We start from the raw sequence: 11,599 nt of genomic DNA on the forward strand, positions 1-11,599 counted from the left end.
GAGGCCTAAAGGATGCATTTCAGAGTGCCAAGGATCACAGAATCATAGAATTGTTAGGGTTGGAAGGGACTTCAAGGCTTATCCAGTTCCAACCCCCCTGCCATTGGCAGGGACACCTCACACTAGATCAGGTTGCTCAGAGCCATATCCAGCCTGGCCTTCAAAACCTCCAGGGATGAGGCTTCCACCACCTCCCTGTGCCAGTGTCTCACCACCCTCATGGTGTAAAACTTCTTCTTAACATCCAATCTGAATCTCCCCATTTCTACTTTTGTTCTGTTTCCCCCAGTCCCCAGGTGTCACTCCCTGACACCCTAAAAAGTCCCTCCCCAGATTTCTTATAGCCCCCTTCAGACACCAGATGGCCACAATAAGGTCTCCTCAGAGACTTCTCTTCTCCAGACTGAAAAACTCCAACTCTCAGTCTGTCTCCATAGCAGAGCAGCTCCAGCCCTCTACTCATTCTCATGGACCTTCTCTGGACACCTTCCAGCACCTCCAGATCCTTCCTGTAATAGGGACTCCAGAACTGGACACAGTGCTCCAGGTGTGGTCTCAGCAGAGTGGAGCAAAGGGAGAGAATCACCTCCCTCACCCCGGTGGCTGTGCTTCTCTTGATGCAGCCCAGGCTCTGCTTGGCTCTCTGGGCTGCAAGTGCTCACTGCTGGCTCCTGTTGAGCTTCTCCTCCACCAGCACCCCCAAGTCCTTTTTTTCAGGGCTGCTCTCCAGCCAGTCCCTGCCCAGCCTGTATCAATGCTTGGGATTGCCCTGACCCAGCTGCAGGACCTTGCACTTGGTCTTGTTGAACCTCATGAGGCTGTCATGGGCCCAGCTCTGCAGCCTGTCAAGGCCCCTCTGGATGGATCCCTTCCCTCCAGCATGTCTGCTGCACCACACAGCTTGGTGTCATCAACAAACTTGCTGAGGGTGCACTCAATGCCACTGTCCATGTGGCCAACAAAGATGTTGAACAAGACTGGTCCCAGGACTGATCCCTGAGGGACTCCGCTTGTCCCTGGCCTCCATTTGGCCATAGACCCATTGACAGCCACTCTTTGGGTGTGGCCATCAAGCCAGTTCTTTATCCACTGAATGGTCCTTCCTTCAAATCCAGACTGCACCAGCTTGGAGACCAGGATGTAGTGAGGGACAGTGTCGAAGGCTTTGCTCAGGTCCAGGTAAATGATACCAGTTCCTCAGCTTTCATCTATTAGTGTTGTGACCTTGTCACAGAAGGCCACCAGGTTTGTGAGGGAGGATTTGCCCTTGGTGCAGTTGTGCTAACTGTACCAAATCACCTCTTCATTGTTCTTCGGTCTCAGCAGTGCCTCCAGAAGGATCTGCTCGGTGATCTTACTGGGCACAGAGGTGAGTCTGCCTGGTCTATAGTTCCCTGGGTCATTCTTCTTTCCCTTGTTGAAAATGGGAGTTATGTTTCCCCTTTTCCAGTCAGTGGGGACCTTTCCGGACTGCCAGGACTTTAGGAATATAATAGAGAGCAGCTTAGCAACCTCCTTCCCAGCTCCCTCAGCATGCCTAGGTGTATCTCATCGGCTCCCATGGACTTGAACATCTTCACGTTCTTCAGATGGTCATGACCCTGATCTTCACTGACCATGGGCAGTTCCTTCTTCCAGGCCCTGCCATTATCTTCCATTATTCTGGGAGTGTGGCTGGAGCTCTTGCCAGTGAAGACTGAGGTAAACAAGTCATTGAGAACCTCAGCCTTCTCCATGTCACTTGTCACCATCCCCCCTGTTCCCTTTCTGAGGGGGCCCACACCCTCCCTAGTCTTCTTTTTACCATTAATATACCTATAGAAATGTTTACTGTTCCCCTTGATCTCCCTGGCTAGATTGAATTCTAACTGAGCTTTAGCTTTTCTAACCAGATCTCTTGCTGCTCAGCAGCTTCCTTATATGCCCCCATTCTAGCTGTCCTTTCTTCCACTCCTTGTAAAGTTTACTTTTGTGTGACAGTGTGTCCAGGAGCTCCTTGCCCATCCAGGCAGGACTCCTAGCATTCTTTCCTGCTGGATGATTGTCTGTGTAATTTCAACATTGCTTCTATCATCCCAATCATCTCTGGTGATTGGGAAGAGTTCCTGATGCTTGAAAAAGACAAATGTCATACCTGTCACCAAGAATGGCAAGAAGGAGGATCCAGGCAACTATGAGCTGTTCGGTCCCTGAGAAGACTGGACAGCACATCTTCCTGGAAGCTATTTACAATGAAGGATCAGAAAGTAACTGGGAGCAGCCAGCAGGGATTTACCAACAGCCAGTTGTGCCTCACCAACCTGATTACCTTCTCCAATGAGACAACAGCATGTGTGGGCAGTGGGAGGGCTTTGGATTTTGTCTCAGCTGATTGCAGAATTGACTTTATCAGAGCCTTTGACATGGTCTCCCACAGTCTACATGTAGACAAGTTGGTGAATTTTGGACTGGGTAAGTAGAAGTGAATGAAAAACGTGGTGGACAGTTGGGCTGAAGGGCTCACATCAACACTTAGTCCAATTGGCACCTGGTTATTGGGGTGTCCTCCATGGACATGCTCTGAGGAATCAGTAGTGTTCTGTGTCTGTTAGTGGCCTGGACAGGGAGCTGTCTTACACAAATTTGCAGACAGTATCAAACTGGGGAGAAATTATTGCTATGGTGTAGGACAAGGCTGCTGCTGAGTGGGACCTTGGAGAGCTAAAGGAAAGGGCCTCTTCGGAGCAGATGCCAGCTGCTGTGACTTGCTACCAGAAGCTGGAGGTAGTGTGTTGTGTGAACAAGGAAGCTTAGAGGAAATCCAGCAGTGAGGGCTCTTAACTTCAGTGCCTACTAAACTACATTTCTTCCTTCTGTTTTACTAGTGATGACACCCAAATGCCAAATCCATTATTGACTACAAGCGTATGGAATGTGCCTCTGGTCAGTGGCACTTTCAGCAGAAGCATCTTGGCTGTATTGAAATACCAGCCAGAAAAGCTACACGAATTTTGCTGAAGCTGTCAGGAATTGCTCACCTCTGAGTAACAGGAGCCATTGGGCATCTGCAGCCAGACTATCAGACTAGAAATTGGACAGGAACCCTAACTGCAGCCATTCATCTGTCCTGACATTCCTTCAAGGTCTCTCAAGTTTACTGCCAAACATTTGTTCCCCCCTGCCGTACTCAAAGGCAACCCTCTTTGGATTGGCATGCATGGGGTATTCAACTCACACACTTTCCATTTTCCTTCATATTGTGAGATTCAGGCTTGTCCCAAGAGGACAGATCAGCTTCCACTGTTGTCTTGCCAGCCTTCAGTCATGGGCACTCTTGCTGCTGATACTTTTCCTCTTTCCCCATCTGCAGGAATAACTTCCAGTGCTGTTTATCTGCAGGGCATTGCATTTCTGTGACTTTTGTATAGCTCTTTGTTCTGTTTTCAATAAATTCTACATTGTCACTCGAATAACTCTGCTGAGACAGCTACATGGTACTGTACAAATGAAAAGATCTGTTTTGACTTACATGTGTGGTTAGTATTGCAAGAGCCTCACCAGAGAGGCTCTTGGAAATCCTGCAGCCCTCTTGTACCTTCTGTACAATACATTTGTGCACTCTTGACTCTGATCCACAGAGCATTCATGGCATGGTAAATATGGTATTGATCTCTGTGACATGATAGCCTTCTCCTTTCAGCTCAGAGGCTATGGGGTGTTACTTGCCTTTCATTTATGATCCTTACCTAGTATTATCCTGTGGCAGTTCCATATCACTGGTTTTTCAACACAAGTTCCTGAAGCACTAGATCAAATATTTACCAGCACAGAGAATGTTGCAATATTACACCGTGTGCCTTTTTAAATTAGCTTTAAATCTCATCAAAGGGCATTGTTTGCTCTTGAATTAAACAATGTATTATAAAAGCCCAAGGAATAGTAGTGGATCATCTTCCTTTGTGGTATTTTGCCATTCTCTTCATCACTGGAAATCTCTGAACTGGCAAGACAGAAGGACAAGAGCATAGCAGCTCCAGACAGAGCAAAGGGAATGGACCATCCAGCTTCTCAAAGCCCTTCCAGCACCATTGTCTGTGGGTTTATGATTCACATTGGATAGGTGACCCAGCAGGATTCTGTGGAGGCATTTGGCCACCAGATCCCTGTGCATAGGTACTTAGTGTCCCAGGATTCTCGGCTGGGAGCTTGCCTTGTCTTTGGGTGCTGATGCCAACCCAGCTGTCTCCTGCAAATGCCAGTCAAGGGAAATACTCTGCTGGGAAGCCTGTTTACAAACAATGTCACTCCCCACACACTGAAAGACAAAGTTCACAGTTTCTCCTGCTGAAGTAATCCTATGGTGCATCTACTAATTAGAGAACAGACTTGACTCTGTTTTCTCTCTAACTCCGTTCTAACTACTGGACTGTACAGTCAAAGTCTCGCTTTCCTTTTGCTCTTCCCAGCTTCATTCACATATGGTAAATTTTCTAGCTAGGATCTATCACAGGGCTGGGAGGCCCAGGGAAAGATGGTGAGTAGAAAGGATTCAGATGGACATCTGAGTAGTGGGAAGAAAGAGGGAATGGCAAATCCTTCACAAAAAGCCTCATCTCTGGAGGTTTTTAGGGCCAGGCTGGATGTGGCTCTAAGCAACCTGATCTAATATGAGGTGTCCCTGCCCATGGCAGGGGTGTTGGAACTGGATGATCCTTGAGGTCCCTTCCAACCCTAACAATTCTATGATTCTATGACAAGGAACGGGCTCAGAACATCAGCATGGAAGCAGAGATGATATCCCTCAGTCCAAAGGGCCGAGATGAAGAGAAGGCTTTTTTCTTTAAGGACTTCTCTCATATGTTTCCACATATTCCCACTCCATTTGCCCACCAGTCTTTAATCCTCTTGTGCTGTCTTCCCCAGGATTCTTTGCAGTAGTGAAGGAATCTCCATTCACTGGGCAGTTACAACCAGCTATAAAGACAGAGCAGGGAATTGTTATGAGAACTCCTTACACAGCAAACAAACCATCTGTTCCCCTGTTGTTCTCTGACACTTTTCCCTGCAATCTAAGCTACAGGCTGCTGTGGAGGTCACTCAGGCTGACTTCTTTCAGGCTCCTACTTCTGTGTCACCTGCCCAGAGATTTTCTCTAACCAGTTCTGCAACACAGTCTGATGAAGAATGCCAAACTTGTAGTCTGTGGGTTTCCTGCCTTGAGAGGCTGGATGTGAGCGAGAGCACGTTGAAAACAGTGAGCCCTCAGCCTGGATCCCCTAAAGAGCAGTGTGATTCACCTGGCCTTTAGCAAGGTTTTCGGCACCAACTTCCACAATATCCTCATTCCACTTTGGGATGCTGTGTCTGTATGGCAAAGCCTGGTAACAAGCAGAGTAGTGGAGGGAGCTAATCTAGGACTTGTCCTGTTTAACATCTTTATCGATGGCCTGGAGGAGGTGACAGAGTGCACTCAGGTCTGCAGAAGACACTGTGTTGAGAGGGGTTCAGTGGATACTCAGGGGCAGAGCCACTCTTCAGAGTGACCTAAACCACCTGGAGGAAGGGGCTAAGAGGAACCTTACAAAATCCAACAAAGACAAATGCAAAGTCTTGCACTGGGGAAGGATGAATCCTTTGCAATGGTACAGATTGAGGACTGAGTGGCTAGGTCAGTCCTGCTCTACTGGGAAGGGCCTGAGGATCTTGGTAGACAGGAAGCTGAGCAGGAGCCAGCAGCGTTCCCTGGCAGTAAAGAAGACTGTGTTAGCAGAAGCATAGCTAAATTAATTAAGGGAAGTGATTATCCTGCTCTACTCATCCCTTGTTAAACCTCATCTAGAATACTGTGTCCAGTTTTGAACTCAAGACAAGAAAGACATACTTAAACCAGAGTGAGGTCAATGGATGGACACCAGATTGGTCAGGGGACTGGAGAACTTGCCCCAGGAATGAAGAGGGAGAAGCTGAATGAACTGGGCTTGCCCAGTCTGGAGGATAGATTGCTGTGAGGAAACCTGACAGCAGCTCCCGCATCACCTATGAGAAAGTGATTGATGGGAAACTGAGAGACCACAGATATAAGCTGAATAAAGAGAGGTTCAACCTGGATATAAGGAAAATCTTTGTCCCCATAAGCATGGTTGAGAACAGGAACAGGTTAGCTAAAGAGGTTGTGCGTCCTCATCCTTGGAAGGCTGAAGAAAATCTTGAGTAACATGATCTGCCTTGAGTAGGATTTTAGACTAGCAACCACCAGAGGTCTCTTCCAACCTGAGTTACTCTGATTCTCTGTATTGCATGTCCTCAGATCTGACACACTCACTGACACTGCCTAGTGGGATGTCAGCGTGAGCTGCTCCAAGGCTCCGATTTCAGTGTTAGAACCAGGCATGAGGCCACCTGAAGGACACTTTGGAGAAGCTCCCTAAATGAAATACAAGCCAAAATTCAGCATAATTTGGACAAACAAGTGGGAGCCTTGCTGCCAGGTTTTCTCAAGACCACTGTAACCAAAGGGCTCTCTGCTGCACATCCTGAAATATGAGATGGCAAAAGAGTCAGTAGTTCATAAAGGACGTGGCTAAAGGCAAACCCTGCTGTAGGCAGCACGAAGCCTTATTCCTGAGGGAATGAGGAGATGTCACATTGTGGGCACTCTCATGCTATATAGCTGCAGGAAACATTCCAGGTGCTCTTTGTTCTGGGGATCAGCCATTGCTGGCAGTCCAATCTTGTTCTGCTGTGTCAATGTCAAAGGCTCCTCCAAATCCTTGTGGATGCTGCAGAGATCTCCAGTGATGAGGACCCATCATACCTTTAAGCATTGCCTTTAAATATATGAGCTCAAAAGCTGACTGAAACCCTAATGTGGGACACTACTGTACAGGAAGACCTGTAGCACCCAGACCATGATGAAGGTTGTTCTGAAATAACACAGACTGTGTCCTGTGGGGAGGAATTGGCTCTTTGTCTGTCTCCTTTAGAAGGTGCCCGTGTTCTGGAACGTACAATGTCCTATGTTAAGCTAAGAGACTTTCTCCCAGTGGCTGCAAATGCTTCTTTGAGTTCCAGACTCTGCAGGATCCTGGAGATGTATCTCTTTGCATTCATGCAGTCATATAGGTCCCCTGTCACAGGCCCAGTATGAGACCCTATATTCCATTATTCCAGCAGGGATGGTTACAGCAGCCTTATGGGATGCCTACCTATCTCAGCTACCACCAGACCAACACTGGACTGGTGGTGCCATACCATCTGTCCAACAATGGTATCAACTATGAGTGTGCTGAACCAGGGATGGCAGCCCAGCAAGGAGCCTGGAGCTCCAGGATGTACACTGCCTCTTCACACAGAACAGCAAATTAAATGGTACCAGGGCCTGGTCTCAGGTTTCAGAACTCAATTCTCTGCACTACTTCCCCAGGATGGTTGTGGTCTGCCAGCTTGCGTGTCCCCAGGCACAGTTCAGGTGTGAGCACAGGGCAGAGAATTGCCACTGCCAATGGGCACTGCAACACACTCTGGATGCAGGCTGTGTGGATGTGGCCAGATAGTGGCACCAACACAATCTCTATAGCTGGACTGTGTTAGCACAGCTCACTCTTGTGAGGGGTGAGGAGTTGTTTCCCGAACAGGGCAGCCTTAATTGTCCTCAGTGTGTGTTGTGAGAGAGAAGACTACAGTTGTGACCTATGCAACTGCTCTGCCTGATGCTGCAATGTGTAGGTGGTCCTGGGGCACTACTTCATGGTCCACTCAGCAGAGACATCAGCAACAGGAAGAAGCTTTATGACTATGCAGCAAATGCAGAGACTGAAGAGCTGTGGTGGACCTGGGGTGTGGTGGGTGGTGTTGGGATGGTGTGCTAGGTTAAGCCCATCCCAGAAGGGATGGGCTGAAAAAAAACCCTAGCCCCTGGTGGACAAAGAAAGCTGTGCCGCTCCCAGGAGGAGGGGGCCCTGGGTCAAAGTTTATTCCACTCCCACTTCCTGTCCTCAACCCTATTTAAGAGGGGGCAGTTCCTTCCCTCTCTTTTGCCTTCTGCTCTAGACACCCTGCTGGTGCTGCTGCTGCCGCCGCTGCCGCCGCTGCTGCTGCTGCTGCTGCTGCTGGGAGCTGTTACCCGCCGTGGCCGGGCCTGTTCCATGCAGTTCCAGACACCTAAGGGAACTGCAACTAAAGAGAATTCATCTTACACCTAGAGAAGCCTTTGCCAGCTGTCTGGTTTTGTGTATATTTTAATTTATCCCTTTTCCTTATACCTTTGTAACCTTCCTTTTACTTAAACATCTTTTACTTTTTGTTAAACTTACCTTTTTACTTCCAAATCAATGCAAGACTGTTTCTTTTGTAGTTTTACCTCTCTCTTCTCCTCCTGCCTAATTTTCTTTCCCTACTGGGTAAAGGGGAGAGGGGAGGCAACCGAAATCTGTTCCATTGGGTTTTGGGGCTCCAGGGATAAGTTTAAAGCACAACAAATGGCCACAGGAGTGGAATGTGAAGATGAACGTGGGCAGGCCAAGAGCTGGAAGGGCAGTCATAAGGACGATGCAGGGGTAACTCTTTCAAAGCAGTGTATGCTGTTCGTATGGAGTGTGGATGTGGTGCTTCTGCTGTAAAACCCCAGAGACTCTAGAAAGTTCCATGAACTTTGGGCTGCACTGCTTGGTGTGCTGTCCTATCCAAAACTTCAACCAAGACCTCCACATGCCAGCTTTGCATCTGCCAAGTGGGGGATATAATCTCCAAGAAAGAGAAACACAGCTTAGAGGAGACCTGCTACATTCCCCACAGCCCCAGAGGAGGGTCCTGATATTGTGATCTCTGACAGATGTTTGTTTGACAGAATTCCAGAGACAATGATGTCACATCCACACCAATAACCTTAATCACCAGGAAGATTTGCCTTGCTGAGTCCTCTCTGATTCCCTGTTTCTTGTTGCCAAGGAGTCAACTTCCTGCCCCTTTTCTGAGGTCCCAGTCATTCCACACTGGCACTAAACATATTTTTCTGTTTCAGGTTGTGCATGCAAACAATTAAATAACAGGGATGTAAGACTGAGGTACTTTTCAGTGATTTTCATACTATTTATTTTGTAGTATTTCTGCATGGTCTATTCATGATGAAATGCGTAAAGATGATTTCAAATCCTCTTCTTTCTACAGTTCACCAAAAGCATGGCTTCAAACACAGTATTTGTAAAATATCCACAGAACTTCCACACATGCTCTGCCTTCTGTGCCCTGCTGCTTACAGTCAGTTGTATTAACACCACGTCTGAGAAAGTCCCAGGCTTTATCAACTTCAAAAGGATAAGATACATGCCATAGAAAATGTGGACATCAGATCTTGTTCTCCAGAAACTATGCCAGCCTACAGAAATGGTTAAGAACATACAGCAGAAATGCTGGCACCCTGCAAACGGGCACACATCTTCCTGCTGTCAGCTTGCAAAGCTATGTCAGGATTGAGTAATCTGCATCCTCTCATACAAACTCAGCTCCCGGGTTCACACCCCTTCCCTTGTTAGAGATCTTAATTCATATGTTGATCTTACAAATGATCACTGCAGAGACCACAGACAGGTTCAGTTATGGGTTCTAGAATTCCAGACAGTATCAAACTGGCAAGAAGTTCCCAGCTAAATGCACAGCACAGGGTATCAGCAGAGGTGCCATACCTTAGGATGGGTACTGCTCCATACCTTAGGAATAAAAGCACAGGTTTCCAGGTAGGCTGCAAGACTCCACAAATGGCAGTAACACAACAGGAAAGGCTCAAGTTGAACGCTTTTTGAGACATATTAGTTTATGGAAAGCCTGCTTAAATTCTTCATTAAAAGCTGTATAAATGACTGGATTGATCAATGAATTTAAGTAACCTAACCACGTAAAAAAGTCCAGTAGGATGGGATGAAACCAACAAGCATCTTGGCAGATTGGTAGGACTAGGGACATGACAAAAAAGGGCAGCCAGCAGAAAATGAAAGCTCCCAGAATAATGCCTAAAGTTTTGGTGGCTTTCCTCTCCCTTGCAGCCGAAATTCTTTTCCTTTCCAGGACACTATCTGCAAGTTTTATTTTAACATGATTGATAAATATTGGGGATCCACCTGAGTGGGAATGCCCTTCATGAAGGCTGGCATTAATGGAGCAGAGGGAAGACCCAGCGGAGCCAGTAATCAGGTGTGCAGTAGTAAAACGTTTTCCATATAATGAGGGTGGCCTCAGAATCCTGGATCGAGCTGCTGCATAAATTCTACCATACAGTATCAGGAGGAGCACAGTTGGGATGTAGAAAGCTCCACAGGTTGAATAAATTGTGTAGGAAATTTGATCTGTGTTGACAGTACACTTTGCAATTTCTTCATGAGCTTTCACTTGCCTCCAGAAGAAGGGTGGCACAGAAATGCTGATGGAGATCATCCACACCACAGCAATCATGAGCGCGGCTCGGCCAGCGGTCCGGCGTTTGGCGTATTCCAGAGCGTCTGTGATAGCCCAGTACCTGTCCAGAGCAATGACACAGAGGTGCAGGATGGAGGCTGTGCAGCATGTGATGTCTGATGATAACCAGATATCACAGAGCACTTGGCCAAAGGCCCATGTGTGGGTGACTGTGTAAGCAATGCTGATGGGCATCACTAGGACAGACACCAAGAGATCAGTCACTGCCAAGGAGCCAATGAGGTAATTTGCAGGTGTGTGGAGCTTTCTAGTCAGAAAAATTGTAATGACAACAAAAACATTTGCAAGGATGGTTGCCAAAGTTATAATGGACAGAAGGACTGACAGTGAAATCTTCATCCCTAGCAGCGTTCCATCCTCCAGAGCCAGTGAGGGGTCAGTAAAATTCAGTGACCTGTTTGCTGAACTCTGCAGAGAGAGCTCTGCTGAATGGTTATACTGAGTCATCCTCTGCTCTGATTTCACTTCTCAGTCTCCACTGTAACCTTTCTGGGACAATGCTGGCTTCTTTGCTGAAATAAAACTTTTCATACTGGAGTCCAACAGTGAAGAAATATGAACTTGCTGGAAACTTCAGCTTACTCAGCAGATGAGGCACTGCTCAGCCAAATTTTCCTTCACATCAAAGACATGGTTAAAGCAAAATGTTAGCATGACCATCCAGACCTGACTGTGGTGGATGGCAGTGCAAGTGATGCTGTTAGGGGGAATTTAGGTAGTTTTCATCTTGCAGATTACTAAAATAATTCTTTATTATTCACACCTCCTTTCTGAACTAATCTTCTGCAAAGCTGCATAAATCCACACTGAAGAATGAGAGGCTGAAAACCAAGCATCTGGACATGTAACTGATGCCTCTGCCATTAAGCTATCATTAAGAGCATTCTCCTGTCCTCTCTAATAGCTGGGTGTCACATTCTTTATATTTACAACAGACACTTTATTGGTAGAGTACCCAAGATACAAAACAATACTGTCTGGATTCCTTCTGTAAACATAATTTCCGCCAGATCTGCAAATCAAGACCACTTTGTGAGAACTGCAGAGCTGTCTTTTTTCGTTTAGTCCTCCAGACCATTCAGTTTTTCTTTTCAACATTCAGTCTTCAAATGATGAAGTCAGCTGTTGGGTATCAGCATTCAATTTGTTGGTG

At 47.0% G+C, this 11,599-nt stretch overlaps 1 protein-coding gene across 1 annotated transcript; it reads right to left on the reverse strand.

The window, feature by feature from the left end:
• Positions 1 to 9,756: 9,756 nt before the first annotated feature.
• Positions 9,757 to 10,893, reverse strand: HTR1D (5-hydroxytryptamine receptor 1D). Its single transcript, XM_054395374.1, has one exon. It carries the CDS (start codon positions 10,891 to 10,893, stop codon positions 9,757 to 9,759), a length of 1,137 nt encoding a protein of 378 aa, XP_054251349.1.
• Between the last annotated feature and the right edge of the window lie 706 nt (positions 10,894 to 11,599).

The sequence above is a fragment of the Indicator indicator genome, chromosome 33 (genome assembly GCF_027791375.1).
Source record: "Indicator indicator isolate 239-I01 chromosome 33, UM_Iind_1.1, whole genome shotgun sequence".
Classification (NCBI taxonomy): Eukaryota; Metazoa; Chordata; class Aves; order Piciformes; family Indicatoridae; genus Indicator; species Indicator indicator.

Coding starts and splice junctions, on each gene's coding strand:
- HTR1D (XM_054395374.1), bottom strand. CDS start 10,893: ATGACTCAGTATAACCATTCAGCAGAGCTCTCTCTGCAGAGTTCAGCA.